At 45.0% G+C, this 17623-nt stretch overlaps 1 protein-coding gene across 1 annotated transcript in view; it reads left to right on the top strand.

Moving 5' to 3' along the window:
- The window catches only part of LAMA3 (laminin subunit alpha 3), a 259483-nt gene that overhangs the window by 179856 nt on the left and 62004 nt on the right, over positions 1 to 17623 (top strand). The window contains 3 exon segments of the mRNA XM_014479149.2: positions 4777 to 4886; positions 7818 to 7898; positions 15209 to 15315. Coding sequence (XP_014334635.2) covers positions 4777 to 4886; positions 7818 to 7898; positions 15209 to 15315 — 298 coding nt within the window.

The following is a 17623-nucleotide window of genomic DNA, read 5'->3' as shown; positions in this document are numbered from 1 at the left end:
GAAATTGTTGTAAAGAGCATGACAGAATATTCTGTAGGATTTTAGCCTTATAAGTTCCGAAAGTGTAAGAGATGTCAGGCAGTATTATTTTTCAGCTCTTTGGTATCTCATGTAATAGTTTGTATTTCATACTGTGTGATGTGTGTAACACAGGTAGACACTGTCATTAAAAATACTTATCTTGCCGTTGAGTCATTGCGAGGCCACTTTATAAATGCTGCCAGAGAACAAAGGGAGTTTTCTCTGTAGTCCATCCACCCAGTGAAGGAATCACTAGTGAGAGTCATAGTTCGTGTTTCAATCAAACAACAAGATTCTCTTTTTCACTTTTGTTTGCAGCTCTGTCTTCCCCTGTCCTTGACGGCCACGTGCCCTCTAGAACTGATTCATTCAGGGAACCCTTGCTGAGTATTTGCTCTTATGGGAAGGACTAAGCTAAGTGCTGGGGTTAGAACCATCGGACATAATCCCTACTCTCAGGAGGCTTGCTGTCTGGTGGGGGGTGTGCGTGTGTACACACATGTACATGTGCACACATGAGCACACACACACACGGGTGCAGCTCAGCGGCAGGCCGTGGGTGCTGGCCCTGCACTCCAACATGGCCCTTGCCCGGGAGCCGCGCATGCAGCCCCATCCTCAGAAAACAGAAACAAGGAGACCCAGCCCTTTTCGCTGGCAGACGGGACGGTTCTTTACATAGGCCTCCGCTTCCCGAGGTCCAAAGTCAATTTTGAAGTCTGGGACCTTCACACATGTGCATCTCTCCCTGTCATTTCAAGTATAAGCTTCGAAGGGTAAAAAGAAATCAGCCCACCCCCTGGCAGTAAAGCTGCATGTGTCCAGCGGGGAGGCAGCCGAAGCCAGTGACGTGTCCTGTGGGTGCCGTTGGCCGGATGGAGCTCTGATGACCGGCTCCCTTCTCTCCGCCGAGGCCCTGCTGTTCCGCCTTCTCCTGGCCGCTTTCTCTCCCTTCCTCTGCCTTTGCTATCCATCACCTGTCAGCTCCCCTTTGTTTCCAGTTCCTTCCCTCCTCTCTCTTCTCATCCTCGTTCTTCAGTTTTCCTCCTTTTTATTTATTTTTAAGGGAATTCTACTTTTCAGTTTTCTTACTTTATTTTTTATGCTTAACACATGTGATTGCTCAGTTGTGTCTGACTCTTTGCAACCCCATAGCCAGGCTCCTCTGTCCATGGGATTTCCCAGGCAAGATTACTGGAGTGTGTTGCCACTTCCTGCTTCAGGGAATCTTCCCGATTCAAGGATCTAAACGTCTCTTGTGTCTCCTGCATTGGTACCACCAAGGAAGCCCATTTTATATTTATTTATTTTAATTTATTTATTTGACTGCCCCAGCTCTTAGATGAGGCATCAAACTCTTAGTTTCAGCATGTGGATTCTAGTTCCCTGATCAGGAATCGAACCCAGGCCCCCTGCATAGGGAGTTCGAAGTCCCAGCTACTGGACCACCACACTGGTTTTCCTCATTTTTATTCCCTGCTGCTGGAGCCTGTCTCCCCCTGCCTCCAGGATGATTTATCTGAAACTCACAGCTGACTCGGGGGTCCCCTGAGGCTCACACCCAGACGTTCACACTCCTCAGACAGCCTCAGGGCCCCTTGATCTGTGCTGCTGCCTCTCCAGCCATATCCTGCCCCCTTGCACTTCACCCTCGGGAACACCAGCTGCTTCAGGTTGTCCATCCACACCACTGATCTCCTGCAAGACTGAGGTCCTGTGCACACCGGCCCCCGTGCCCAGTGCGCCCTTCCTCCCTTCCCCACCCAGCTTGCTCTTCTCCTTCTGTCCTCCACACAGGCCTCATCGCCTCCCTGAGGCTCCTCTTGGTATTAGGGCATGCTGCCAACACCTTTGTCATCGTATTCCCCACACTGTATGAAGATGTCTACTCACAGGGTTCTGTCTACCCCCGAATCAGGGTACCAGTCTATCTTGGCGCCCCTGCACCTAGCACAGCTGAGCAGCTAGTTCATGCACAGTTTGCTGTCACATGGACCTTGGAAAGCACATGCTGTGAGGGTGGATATGGATTCATTCATTCACTCATTTATTCACAGTAAAACAAGGAAATCTGATAGGTAGATGCCTCAAATTTGCAGGACTGAGGAAGATGCTTTCAGATGATTTCAGGGTAGATGCTTTCAGCTGAGAGTGAGTGGTATTTCGGACATTCTTATGGGCTTTTTATCAAGCAACTCAGTTTCTAACCCCCTTCTATGCTCCTCTCCCCGTGCCCCTCTAAAGGCCCAGAGTTCAGAGGGGTTTGGGGAGGGTTTATCATAGGATTCAGGTCACCTCACCACCATTCTTGCTTCTCCACATTCTTACTTCCTCAGTGTTTTCAGCTCAGAACTAAGTTGACATGGGACTAAAGCATCTCTCTCCAGGCAGCTCTTCTTTAAAATTGTCATTTGGAGCTATAAAGGAAAGGAAACTGGGACTTTCCTGGTGATCCAATGGCTAGGACTCTGAGCTCCCAATGCAGGGGGCTTGAGTTCCATCCCTGGTCAGGAAACTGGATCCCACCTGCCACAACTAAAAGATCCTGCATGCCACAACTAAGACCCCGCATGGCCAAATAAATAAACAATAAGGAAAGGGAACTAACGTGAAGAGGGGAGCACTTAGTTCAAAAGGACGAATGTTTCTGAGAGAGTCAGGGAGGCCGAGCAAAGTAAAGGTATAGGAAGCTGACAGCACCCTCACCTGACACCCCCGAGAGACTCCTCTCTGGATCCTACAAGTCCTGATAACCTTGGAAAGTGGGTATTATTTTAACTGTACATTTTAGGAAAATTAGAATAGTATATACATCATCAGATCAGATCAGATCAGTCGCTCAGTCCTGTCCGACTCTTTGCGACCCCATGAATTGCAGCACGCCAGGCCTCCCTGTCCATCACCAACTCCCGCAGTTCACTCAGACTCACGTCCATCGAGTCAGTGATGCCATCCAGCCATCTCATCCTCTGTCGTCCCCTTCTCCTCCTGCCCCCAATCCCTCCCAGCATCAGAGTCTTTTCCAATGAGTCAACTCTTCGCATGAGGTGGCCAAAGTACTGGAGTTTCAGCTTTAGCATCATTCCTTCCAAAGAAATCCCAGGGCTGATCTCCTTCAGAATGGACTGGTTGGATCTCCTTGCAGTCCAAGGGACTCTCAAGAGTCTTCTCTAACACCACAGTTCAAAAGCATCAATTCTTCGGCGCTCAGCCTTCTTCACAGTCCAACTCTCACATCCATACATGACCACAGGAAAAACCATAGCCTTGACTAGACGAACATTTGTTGGCAAAGTAATGTCTCTGCTTTTGAATATGCTATCTAGGTTGGTCATAACTTTCCTTCCAAGGCGTAAGCGTCTTTTAATTTCATTGCTGCAATCACCATCTGCAGTGATTTTGGAGCCCAGAAAAACAAAGTCTGACACTGTTTCCCCTGTTTCCCCATCTATTTCCCATGAAGTGATGGGACCGGATGCCATGATCTTCATTTTCTGAATGTTGAGCTTTAAGCCAACTTTTTCACTCTCCACTTTCACTTTCATCAAGAGGCTTTTTAGTTCCTCTTCACTTTCTGCCATAAGGGTGGTGTCATCTGCATACCTGAGGTTATTGAGATTTCTCCCGGCAATCTTGATTCCAGCTTGTGTTTCTTCCAGTCCAGTGTTTCTCATGATGTGCTCTGCATATAAGTTAAATAAACAGGGTGACAATATACAGCCTTGACGAACTCCTTTCCCGATTGGAACCAGTCTGTTGTTCCATGTCCAGTTCTAACTGTTGCTTCCTGACCTGCATACAGATTTCTCAAGAGGCAGGTCAGGTGTTCTGGTATTCCCATCTCTTCCAGAATTTTCCACAGTTTATTGTGATCCACAGTCAAAGGCTTTGGCATAGTCAATAAAGCAGAAATAGATGTTTTTCTGGAACTCTTGTGCTTTTTCCATGATCCAGTGGATGTTGGCAATTTGATCTCTGGTTCCTCTGCCTTTTCTAAAACCAGCTTGAACATCTGGAAGTTCATGGTTCACATATTGCTGAAGCCTGGCTTGGAGAATTTTGAGTATTACTTTACTAGCGTGTGAGATGAGTGCAATTGTGCAGTAGTTTGAGCATTCTTTGGCATTGCTTTTCTTTGGGATTGGAATGAAAACTGACCTTTTCCAGTCGTGTGGCCACTGCTGAGTTTTCCAAATGTGCTGGCATATTGAGTGCAGCACTTTCACAGCATCATCTTTCAGGATTTGGAATAGCTCAACTGGAATTCCATCACCTTCACTATTTATATGGACCTTCCCTGGCAGTCCAGTGGTTAAGACTCCACACTCAACCACTTCCACACAGTGTAGGGAACACAGGTTCAATCCCTAGCCAGGGAACTAAGATCCCACATGCCATGTGGCATGGCCAAAAAAGTTGATTTATTAAAAAATACCGAGGCCTAGAGAGGTGAAGGGACTTGCCCAAGATCCCACAGCTATGGAATGTTCAAGTGGGATTTTAACCCCACTGACCTGGCTCCATGTTGCCCTTCCTCCCCATGATAACACCAAATAGCTGATGGGAGGGCAATTACACCATTTTTCTGGCACCAACAATGATTGGTTGGGTAGGAAAAGCATATGATTAGCAAAATCGATATTGCTATGTCAGAGGGGGTTGAGTTATAATTGTGTGAGTAATTAAGATGACAGCAATCTCAATAGTAATAAATGTAATAGGTTGTTATTAATTTTACTGTTTCTCTCTCCCAAGAACTGCCAGCATAACACTGCAGGGGAACACTGTGAGCGCTGTAAAGAGGGTTACTATTGGAACACCATTCATGGATCCTGCAGAGTCTGCCCATGTCCTCATTCAGACAGGTACTGTAGACGTTTGACAATAATCTATAAAGACAGGAAGTATTGAGTTGGCAAAAGAGTTCATTTGGATTTTTTGTAGCCATGATGGAAAAACCCGATTTAACTTTTTTGGCCAACCCAATAGTTTGATGGGTGTCTAGGGTTGGGGAATGGGTGGTGGGGAGAAATGGGAAGGGGCTGTTAAATGGCATAAAATTTCTTTCAGAGGTGATGAGAATGCTCTAAAATTGCTTGTGGTCATGACTGCGCGATTCTGTGAACACACTAAAAGCCATTGAATCTAACATTTTAGGTGGGTGGATTTGTATGATATGTGAAGTCTATCTCAATAAAACAATTTTCTATTTTAAAAAAGGAATAGACAAAAAATGGAAACAAAACCAAACAAAAACAGACTCTCCAAGTTGTGTTCTTCAGGGTTTTGCCTTTTCCTCTTTTCTTTTGCTCTTCATTTAATGTCTAAGCAATTTATTGAGCATCATCCCTCCTCCAGATGCTGGGGTAACTGCAGTAAAGAAGGCTGGCAAAGACATTAAGCTTCACCTGAAGAATGGGAGGAGAGAGTGGGGTTATTCCTCAGTAAAATGTGCACAAATCAGTCTGAAGTATAACTTCAGAGATGGGCCACACCACTGATAAAAGGGTTATATGATAGATAGTGGATTCTTTACAGAGGGTGGTAGCAGGGCTTTCTGGAGTTGTTGGGCAGGGACTCAAGAGTGATGAGGTGGAGTACCAAGACAATATGATGAGGGTCCATGGCAAGGGGGGAAAAAACAGATGAGAAAACTCCTGTGATGATGAGTTTGTGGACAGTAAGAAGGCATGGATGGCTTGATTGCATTGAGAGAGAGCTGGCTGGGAGATGAGGTTGGTGGGACAGCCAGGGTACAGATCCTGTACCTTTCAGGCTAGAGTAAGGCACTTGGATGTTAAGGACTTTTATCCTCAGTGTGATGGAAGCCACAGGACAGTTCTGAGCCTCAGAGGGATGTGGTCTGCATTATCATCCAGGCTCCAGTAAGGTCAGTAGACTCTGTCGGTAGAAAGCCGTCATTTTCCTTTCGTGATAATTCATGTTCAGTTTGGCTTTGGCACTTTGTCCTACTCTTGCTCATCATCACTTGTTCACTGTGAGTCCAGACAAAATATAAACAGGTAACCAAGTGAAGCAAGATTTGATATGAAAAATCAGAGTGATGGTGATCAAGTACCAGTAGTGCCCAGGTTCAGGAGCAAGTGTGGACTGCAAGGCTGGCTGATATCAGCTGAGCTAGCAGAGAAATTGGCCGAGTCTTAAAATTATCAGAAGCCACCTGCCCAATGTGGCTTTTCTGGAGATGCATATTTGAAATATCCACCCTGGTTTGCTATCTGTGTGTTTGATACTCCTTAAACCTGCCCGGTCCTGTGGCTTTATTTGTAAAGGGATCTATCACTTGACACTTGCCCAGGCTTGTTTGAACAGAAGCTGGAGAGAGTAAAAAGCTGCAAGATGTTCACAGTGTGCTTGGGGAAAGCGTTTGATCTTTGGTTGCAAAGCATGCTATCATCAAGGTCAGCTTTCAGCTTCTGTGTAGTTGAAGTAACACGCAGTTCCTAGGATGTATCAGTAAAATCCTATTTTTATCTAATTCTCCTTCCAGCAATATTAATACTGCTGACAAATTTCTAACTGTCCCTTTAAAGGTGTAACTCTATATCTATCCAGTTGTCCAAGAGAAGCTTCCAAATAAGAACTCTTTGAAACTTCCCTTGTGGTCCAGGGATTAAGAATCCACCTTCCAATTCAGGGGATGTAGGTTCAATACCTGGTTGAGGAACTAAGATCCCATGTGCCACAGAGCGACTAAGTTCACATGTGTGCGTGCTAAGTTGTGTCTGACTCTTTGCGACCCTAGGGAGCCCACCAGGCTCCTCTGTCCATGGGATTCTCCAGGCAAGAATACTGGAGTGGATTCTCCAGGCAAGCACTCCTCCAAGGGATCTTCCTGACCCAAGGATCAAACCCGAGTCTCTTATGTCTCCTCCATTGGCATCGGGGTTCTTTACCTCTAGCACCACCGGGGAAGCCCAACTAAGTCCATGAGCCGCAGCTAAGATCCAGCACACCCAAATAAGTAAATAGTTTTTAAAATCAGAATTCTCTTACCAGCTAGTGATAAATGGAGTTATTTCCCCTCACATCTATGTCAGTGCAATGTTCAGTGGTCATAGATGTTTCTTCGTAAGGCAACAAGGACTTTTTCATGGTCTCTTGGTTTAATTTTTTTTTTTTTTTAAGAAGCTTCTATAAATACACCAGTTCAGAACTAAAAGAAAGAGAATAGAAGTTGCAACAACCTGATTGGAAAAGTGTGGAAATCAGCAGGGACCATGTCTGCAGAGCTAACTGGGCCCAAGCATGATCTGTACTTTAGTCCCCTATGGGACTCTGGGTGGGCCTGCCCCCACCGCCGAACCCTCCACACAAAATACTTTTTCTTCCCAGAAGGGATTGTGCCCAGTATAAGATAAAAGAACTAGAATAAGCAAGGAGGGGAAAAAAAATTTTTTTTAAAGAATCAGAACTCTCTGTTCTTCTTTTCTGCCCAGACTTGTTTGATTCCTTCCTTGTTATTTCTGGAAAAAGTGCTGTCGTCACCATCTCTTCCCAAGTGCGTTACTTTACTCTGTCTTAAGGGAAGGAATGTATTTCTCCAAGCCGAAAATAAAAATGCCTTCAGTCCCTATTCACCCAGATTTGCCCGATGTCAGCTGAAATCATTCATTATTCTCTCGACAAGTTTTGATGGGCAAAATTTTCTTCACATGAAAGGTACCTGGACCCTTGGTTTCCAGTTTCACTTCATGTGGCAAAAAATAATGAGCATAAGAACCTGTGGGTTTATGTTTCTACTGGGGCTTTTTTCTGTCTTTTTTTTTTTTAAGTTTTGCCACCGGCTGTGTTGTGACTGGGGAAAACGTCAAGTGCTCCTGCAAACCTGGATACACAGGAACACGCTGTGAAAGGTGGGTGCCGCCCTCCCCCGTGCCCCCCTTCTCTCCTCCTCCCCCCATCTCACAGGTGGGGTGGGCTCTGCGGGCAGGCTGCTACAGGCACCCTGGGTGTGGGTGGGGCTCAGAGCTGGGGTGGGGCCGCTGGTTTCTCTGAGGCTGGGAAAAGGTCTCTTGGGAAAAACACAAGCCTGTCACTTCATAAATCATTAACTTCCTTCTCTTCCTTGCTTTGTACCTGTGGAAATTTGAGAATTAGGGCCAATATGTCATAGTCCTATACACTCCAGCAAATGCCCCTGTATCCCCCTGTGCTTACATATATGCCTACATATCCCCACTCCCACGCACACTCCTGCATGCCCCTCCCCAGACATATATCTGCGTATTCCTACCACCATCGAAACTCAAACTTCTATCCCCAAATATACATCCCTGCTTGCCTGTACACAAACATGCAACTCTACATGCTCCCACACATGCACACGTATCCACAGCCCTACACACACCCCCCTGTTAATGCACACACGACATTATGAACACTGGCAGGACAGTCTGTGTCTCACTCATTTCTGAATCCCTTAGTGCCCAGTGAGCTACTATTCATATAATAGGTATTTAGAAATGTTTGGGAAACAAAAGAATACATGTTACAAAATGGAAGGTATGTACTTGATTATAAAGGCCGCAGAGGCAAGCTTGCGTTTTTCCTGAACAATATTTCATAATTAGCTATTCTGCCCAGTTATTGTGAAGGGTACAAAAGATACTTGTTATCTAGACAGGAAGAGAGCACACATACATTGATATCTGGGAAAGTAACAGTAAAATGAATCATATGGATAACATTTAAAAAATTTAAATAACTATCATAAGATCAGTACATAATTATAAAAAATGTTATAATTATAAATTATGAAAATGATGTAACACAGATGCGTGTGTGCTAAGTCGTTTCAGTCCTGTCCGACTCTTTGCAACCCCATGGGGTGTAGCCCGCCAGGCTCCTCTGTCCATGGGGATTCTCCAGGCAAAAATACTGGAATGGGTTGCCATGCCCTCCTGCAGGGGGATCTTCCCGACCCAGGGATCAAACCCATGTCTCTTACTATCTCCTGCATTGGCAGGTGGGTTCTTTACTGCTAGTGCCACCTGGGAATCCCCATAAAATAGGTGAGCCAAAAGCTAATAAGGCAAAAACTAGTAAGTTCCACACCCTTCCAATTGCCCTATGCTCACACCTGCCCACCTACAGTGCTATTCATATTTCTTCTGCCTACAGAAAACCATTGTTAAAACTTTTTGAAGGGAATTCCCTGGTGGTCCCCTGGTTAGGATTCTGTGCTTGCACTGCAAGGGACACAGGTTCAGTCCCTAATTGGGGAACTAATATCCCACGTGCGGCCCCCCCCAAAAAGTTGTTGTATGTTCTTACATGTCAGTTCTATATGCACAGACTTTTTCTTTAAAAAATAATGTAGATTTCAGTTTTGCTTTTTGTTTTGACTTATTTTCTCATCTAATTATATATTAGTAATCTGTTTCCATGCAGGGTTCCCTGGTGGCTCAGATGGTTAAGAATCTGCCTGCAGTGCAGGAGACCCAGGTTCGATCCCTGGGTTAGGAAGATTCCCTGGAGAAAGAAATGTCAACCCACTCCAGTCTTCTTGCCCAGAGAATCCCATGGAGAGAGGGAGCCTGGTGGGCTACAGTCCATGGGGTCGCAAAGAGTCAGACATGACTGAGTGGATAACACTTTCATTTTCAGTCTGTTTCCATAACAATAAGTATTCATTGATAACATCATGTCAGGGCCAGGAAGTTCCACTTAAGTTCCATCATCCCCTGACTCTTGTCCTTGGAGGTAGTTGGATATAAATGTTTATACCTATTTTGGTTTTTTGGTTTTATATCGCCACACTGTGAGGCCTATGGGAATCTTAGCTCCCCAATAAGGGATTGAACCCATCCCCCCTGCATTGGGAGGATGAAATCTTCACCACTGGACCCCCAGGGAAATCTCTGTTTTTGAACTTTTGTGGTTTTACTTCTTAACTTCAAATCTCGATGTTAGTGAAATATTGGAACCTCGCCTTTTTTATGGTGTTGCTTCTCACATGGCAGATAGACTTAGGGTCAACATATAAGACAAAAATTGACCAGAGCTCAAATAACCTTGACTATTCCAGTATTCTGTGTCTCCATAATCCAGGGGGGCCTCGCTGCATGAAATGTGCATGGCATCTGGCTACATCTGGAGCCACACTCTGTAGGGTGAAATGTTCATGTGAGGAGAGGCACAGGGAGACCAGCCCAGCTGAGGGTGAGCAGGCTCACATCCCTCATGTTATGCTCACCACAGGATGTGTGCTCACAGAGTGATGGGGACACAATCCCATACGCTCATGCTTTCATCTCTCTTTGCCTGGGTACCGTTAGATGAATTAACTGAACCTTCTCCAGGGGGTCTCCCACATTGCAGGCCAATTCTTTACCAACTGAGCCACCAGGGAAGACATTCACTGAAGCTGCTGCTGCTGCTGCTGCTAAGTCGCTTCAGTTGTGTCCGACTCTGTGCAACCCCATAGACGGCAGCCCACCAGGCTTCCCCGTCCCTGGGATTCTCCAGGCAAGAACGCTGGAGTGGGTTGCCATTTCCTTCTCCAGTGCATGAAAATGAAAAGTGAAAGTGAAGTCGCTTAGTCGTGTCCTACTCTAGCGACCCCATGGACTGCAGCCTACCAGGCTCCTCCATCCATGGGATTTTCCAGGCAAAAGTACTAGAGTGGGGTTCCATTGCCTTCTCCATCACTGAAGCTACATATGTACAAAATTTCTGTATGGACTTGGATTTGTACATTTTATTGGGTTCTTGTGCTATTATCACTTCTGAATCATTTCTGAAACTATAAAATGACTGACTATTTGGTTGAGCCAGGTTCCCTTCATAGAGCTTAAATTGTTTCCTGGACTGTTCTGGCATATTGTTTTTCTGGATAACTTTAGAAGAGTTTTACCAAATTAAACACACACACACACACACAATCAATTCAACTGAATTTCATCGTAAGGGGGCCTACTGTGGACTAGGAATATCTGAAACATTTTATGGACAAGGTGGGACTTACGTAGGTCGAGGGAATGGCTAGAGCCCAGTGGAGCTGGGAGGTGGAGCTGGAAGACAGCTTAGGTCAGGGAAGTAATGTAAGCAAGTCCAAGGGCCTCGAGGGTTCCTGCCATGGGTGGAAGAGGGGACACTCTTTTTATGGGCATCAGCTGAGGGTCTGGACACTATCTCATGGTAAAAAGGAGCAATTCAGTTTTCTTCTGTTTTTCATTTCTGCAAGGGAAACCTAGCTCACGTTTGTCTCACATCTATTAGTCATTCTTTCCCTCAATGAAAAATGGATGGAGATCCTAGTATCTGCCTGGCACTGTGCTGAGCATTAGAGACACATGAGCAATCAGAGCAGACTCTCCCCTCAAGGGTTTTCCAGTCTAGTGGTAAATAGGCACACAAAGGGGCTGTTGAAATAGAGAAGGTGAAAGTGTTAATCGCTCAGTCGTGTCCGACTCCTTATGACCCCATGAACTGTAGCCCACCAGGCTCCTCTGTCCATGGGATTCTCCAGGTAAGAATCCTGGAGCAGGTTGTCATTCCCTTCTCCAGGGGATCTTCCCAACCCAGGGATCAAACCCAGGTCTCCTATATTGCAGGTGAATTCTTTACAGCCTAAGTCACCAGGGTAAGCCCTAAAACAGGGAACTGGGCTAAACCAGGCTGCAACAGGAGGGGCATCCCACTAGAACTGAAGGGGGAGGGGCGGAAGGGGCAGCCACCCTGAGACAGGAAAGATGGGTAGAGTGGGGAGTGGGCCTGGGAGGGTCTTCCAGGCTCCATGATTTGAAAGCTAAGGGGCTCCCATCTGGGAGAGGCTTCCTAATTTAATGTTCCGTACAGTTCTTCACAAACAGTGAAGTGGAAAACAGCACCAGTCTGGAGGAGACATCCATTTGGCAGGCAGCTGATTGGAAAGGGAAATTCTTAATTAACAGTAGTCTCAGCTTAGGTTTGTTACATTTGATCATACATCAAGGGAGCAAGTATTGTTTAAAAAAGAAACAAAACTTTTCCATCGCTAAAAACTTTTCTATCGCTTCTCGGCCTTTTGGCTAACATCAGGTGTAAAACACTTTTCTACAGCTTAATGCCATTTTAATGTCATTTTCTCACTTGTTAGACATTTATTGAGCACCCATTCTGTGCCAGGCTGCCAGGCATCGTCAGCCACTAGTGGTTAGCGTGGCAGTGATAAATACAAGCGCAGTGTGGAGTGAAGAATAAGGATGTACCCAGCACAGCTGTACAGAGGGTGGGGGAGGGGCAGGGAAGGGGTCCCAGCTCACATTCCAGCCCCGCCCCCGCCCCATGCTCTGGGACCAGTGTCTCCCTCCGCTGTTCAGAGCCACAGATGACAGAAGCTCTCTCTGCTCTTCATTTGCTGTACCAATGTCATCTATGAAATCAGGAAGTCCATTGTGTTTAGCCACTGTCGTGGCTAAATAAGAAGAAAGGCACCAGTTCAGTTCAGTCGCTCAGTCGTGTCCAACTCTTTGCGACCCCATGAACCGCAGCACACCAGGCCTCCCTGTCCATCACCAACTCCCGGAGTCCACCCAAACCCATGTCCATTGAGTCGGTGATGCCATCCAACCATCTCATCCTCTGTCGTCCCCTTCTCCTCCTGCTCTCAATCTTTCCCAGCATCAGGGTCTTTTCAAATTACCTTACTTAAAATTACATAAATATTCCAGAAATTTTATTCTGCTTTGCAAGATTAAGGAAGAAGCAGAATAAAATTTTCTGGAATATTTATGTAACTTTAAGTAAGGTATTTTGTAAATATGTATCTTTTACGTAGAAAGTTTAGATACAAGTGAGACACCTGAAGAAAAAGTATTTTAAACCCAGATCTTTTGCGTAGCATGGTTAGGAGGCAGAATATGGGGCTGGACGCTTCAAGGAAAGCCCTATTATTAGGACAGCCTGCTTAGTAGACTTGGATAAGCCACCTCAGCTTGGTTACCTTCCTGATAATTAGGGAATACATGGGTTTTCTACTTCCTATCCACTTTCTGAAATGTAGTCATTCCAAATGATACCAATTAATACATACCATTACATGAATATTTTCATCATGTCTTGAAGTGATAGTAGCTGCCTTTTACTGAGTGTCTGTTATGTGCAGGCATTGTACTAGATTCTTTACTGGGTTATCTTTTATCTTATATCCATCCACCAAAATAGATAAGGTTAGTACAATTTTTCATTCATTCATTCAACATGTATTTATGCTGCTGCTGCTGCTAAGTCGCTTCAGTCTTGTCCGACTCTGTGCGACCCCATGGACGGCAGCCCACCAGGCTCCCCCGTCCCTGGGATTCTCCAGGCAAGAACACTGGAGTGGGTTGCCATTTCCTTCTCCAATACATGAAAGTGAAAAAATAAAGTGATGTCGCTCAGTCATGTCCGACTCCTAGCCACCCCATGGATTCCAGCCCACCAGGCCCCTCCATCTATGGGATTTTCCAGGCAAGAGTGCTGGAGTGGGTGCCATTGCCTTTTTATATCTGATACCTAATATGTGCCCAGGCACTGCCCCAGGTGCTAAGGATGTATCAGTGAGCAAAACAGCCTCCCAAAATCACATCCTCATGGAGCTTACATTTTTATAAGAGGAATAGATGAAGACAGGGAGAAGGCAATGGCACCCCACTCCAGTACTCTTGCCTGGAAAATCCCATGGATGGAGGAGCCTGGTAGGCTGCAGTCCATGGTGTCGCTAGAGTCGGACACGACTGAGCGACTTCACTTTCAGTTTCCACTTTAATGCATTGGAGAAGGAAATGGCAACCCACTCCAGAGTTCTTGCCTGGAGAATCCCACGGACGGAGAAGCCTGGTAGGCTGCAGTCCATGGGTCACACAGAGTCGGACACGACTGAAGCAACTTAGCAGCAGGAGATGAAGAAGTGGAAGCTTGTGGAATCAGATGAAGAAGTGGAATCAGATAAGCCCAAGATTACATGCATGGTGGTGAAAGCAGGAATCAATGCAGCCAGATCTCACTGACTCAAAACCTGTGTCCTTTGCACTATATCACCAGTTTATCCATTGGAAACGCATATTTAAATTGCCTGGAAATTCTTTGATATGCAAACTTAAATTTGGGTTGCATGCATGCTCAGTCACTTCAGTCATGTCCAACTGTTTGTGACCCTGTAGACGGTAGCCTGCCAGGCTCCTCTCTATGGGATTCTCCAGACAAGAATGCTGAAGTGAGTTGCCATTTCTTCTGCCAGGGAATCTTTTCACCCCTGGGATCGAACCCTTGTCTCCTACATCTCCTGCATTGGCAGGCAGAATTCTTTACCACTAGTGCCACATGGGAAGCCCTAAGTTTTTGGAAGAGAGTCAAATGCCATATTTCCTTGATTGTATCAGTTCCATTGATAATAAGACAACACACACATACCAACTTAATGACAATTTGGGGGGTGGGGTGGGTAATAGAGTGGAAGTAGAATTTTGCTAATGAACATAAATATTTTGATTTACCTCCCAGTTCCAGAAACATTAACATGGGTTTGTTTTATTGTTTGAGAAAAGTAGAAACTCACCATCAAGGAAATATTATCTTTTAACTTATAAATAAGGAACTGACATTTCATCACTAAATCATCTAGAATAATAAAGCCTCGGGCCAAGGTAGCAGCTATAACTGCTCAGTTATTTAAGCCCCTTATGTATATCACTGCAGTAATTAGTGCAAATAAGTGTGAATTATGCAGAGTTGGAATAGTACAATAAGAAATATTAATAAAATCCCCCTTTATGCAAAAAATTGAAATTATATTAATTTTCCTTTTTTTACCTTTGAGGAAATTAGCTGTAAATTAAGCAGTATGTAATTGTGTCATATCTTCAGAAATTCAGCTCTTGCATAAAATTCACCCATCCCTAATTTCCATACTGATCAGACCACTGATTCCTGTTTGTGTTTCGTTCATCTGCCATTTGGCTGTAGGTATGTCATCTGCGTGTCAAGGGGGAAGGGAGAAATCTCTGCCTGCCTCCCATCCTCACCATTCCCATTCAAGTCACAAATATCTCTACTGAGATACATTCACTCACGCAAATCTATGTCAGCCTTTTCTCCCATAGGGTTACGATATCCCAAACAGGGAGTTGGAAGTTGAGAAAACTGGGTGGAGTCAATGACGCATTCTTTGGGTGTTTCCTCTCTTTTTCTGTATTCTGTGTAGGTGTGCTCCCGGATATTTTGGAAATCCCCAGAAATTTGGAGGCAGCTGTCAGCCATGCAATTGTAACAGCAACGGCCAGTTGGGCAGTTGTGACCCCCTGAACGGAGGTAAGATCAACTCACACCTCTGTTAACCTTGAACGGAGGTAAGATCAACTCACACCTCTGTTAACTTACCTTTATCAAACTGGTATATCATAGCAGACAAAGAAGCCAAACAGACCTTTTCAGGAAGCATGCACACAACTGCATGTAACAAATTGTGCCCTTGTTTTGACAAAGTTGGGAATGCTTAGGTAGTACTCACAGCTTTGGTGAATAACTTCAAGTAGGTTTTTGTTAAGGTAAATTGTTTTTAAAACTTCTTTAATTATAGCCAAAATAACTTTAGATCCTATTTCAGTGATTTTGGTGAGATCTCTCTTTGCATTATAAGGTTATTCTCTCATCAGCTTCCTTTGCATGTGTATCTGAAGAATCCAAAGTGCTCTTCTCCTAAAGCAGTAACTGTTCTAGAATGTGAGTGTATAATTGAGATGGATTTTACCTACCAGGAAAAAGACATTAACTGGAAGTTGGTATAGATGGATTAGGAGAAAAAGGAAGCTGGGGAAAAAAGGGAGAGTCTCCATTTCCTTCTTTGATGGAAAATATTTGCTGTCGTTCAGTCGCTAAGTCGTGTCCAACTGCAGCACGCCAGGCTTCCCAGTCCACTGTCTCCTGGAGTTTGCTCAAACTCTTGTCTGTTGTGTCAGTGATGGCATCCAAGCTTGTCATCCTCTGTCTAATGGAGAACATTAATGGATTTATCAGGAAAACGCCATTGATATAGTACAGTACCAAATCCTTAGATAAAATCTCTCATCTTATAGACAAGGTAAAGAACTACACCCTGGATGTGTGGATTAGATCTGCTCAAGTGACTGTTCCCAAAGGACTGCAGAGTAAATGGCTCCTTGGGTGCCTGCTTTCACTTTTTGGGGCGTCATGTGAGCTCCATCTTGTTCAATATCGTTGACCTGAATGGAAATATAGAAGGCCTGCCCACTCTGTTATCAGATGACACAAAGTTGGAGGAGCCAGAAAACACCTCCTATGACACATTTAGAATAAAATAGGTCCTCAACAGCCTGGAGTGAGGGGCCAGTTCTAACCAGATAAGATTATGTTGAGGCTTGCGTGTGGTCAGTCCTGTAGTGATAAGTGAGTCACAGCTAAGGTTTCAGTCAGTGGTTAGTTTGATATGAATCAAGAGAGTGACATGGCCCCTTAGACGCCTTGTACTGTCTCCACCGAGTTCTGGTGTCCAGAACCAGGTGGCTTACTGTTCCCTGGTCCGGTGCCCATGCAAGCAATAGACACGCTTCAATTTGTTCAGAAAGACAGTGAAGCTGTGAAGGGACCTGCAGCCCTGTGGAGAGGACAGTGGAGAGTAGACTTGGAAAGGACGGATCTGAAAGGGGCATGTGTGGGAGAAGGGTGGGTCTCTTTCTATGTGACTTAAGGGCTGGAACTCGCTTCCGGGAGTGGAAGCTAGAGGGAGGCCTATCGTAAATCATTCTGAGTAGGAAGTGTCAGATGTTTAAAGATGAAAAGGACTGGCTTAGAAGGAGATGAGTTATCTACTGTCTCTGGAGGTCCTTGGAGGTGTTCAGGAGACGTTTTAATATCAGACACATCATACTTTGAGATGGATGCCTTTTCAAGCCTCCTTGTCCCTACTCTAATAACAAAAATAAGCAACCTGAAGTGAGGATGGTAACTGTTTGTTCCTCGAATGGAATAAAATGTTCACACGTGAGACACATTTGTTCCTGTGGGATTCCCTCCCCCCCACCTTTTTTCATTCATTGGTTTTTTTTTTTTTTTTTTCTACCTAGTAATGGACAGATTCCTTGGTGGTCAAAACTCAAACTTGTTGAGAAAATTGCACTGATAAATCAATCCTCCTCATAAGTCAAGTTCCCCATAGACTGTTCAAGGTGCTGTGTTTGCAGAAGTTTGTGAAGGAAATAAAACCTTGTTTCCTGCCTATAAGGAGTTCATGGTCTAATTGAGGAAATAAAGTTGACACAGCTATATGTATATATTGTTGTTGTTCAGTCAACCAGGCCTGTCCGACTCTTTGTGACCCCATGGACTTCAGCACGTCAGGCCTCCCTGTCCCTCACCGTCTCCCAGGGTTTGCCCAAGTTCATGTTGATTGCATCCAGCGATGCCATCCAGCCATCTCATCCTCTGACAACCTCTTCTTCTTCTGCCCTCGATCTTTCCCAGCATCAGGGACTTTTCCAATGAGTCTTTTGTTCACATCAGATGACTGAAATACTGGAGCTTCAGCTTCAGCATCAGTCCTACCAGTGTCCTTTCAGCATCAGTCCTTCTTATATATACATGTAAGAGTGAACAAAAGGGT

The sequence above is a fragment of the Bos mutus genome, chromosome 24, assembly GCF_027580195.1.
Source record: "Bos mutus isolate GX-2022 chromosome 24, NWIPB_WYAK_1.1, whole genome shotgun sequence".
NCBI classification, from domain to species: Eukaryota; Metazoa; Chordata; class Mammalia; order Artiodactyla; family Bovidae; genus Bos; species Bos mutus.
This window is presented reverse-complemented; position numbering and strand designations above follow the sequence as displayed.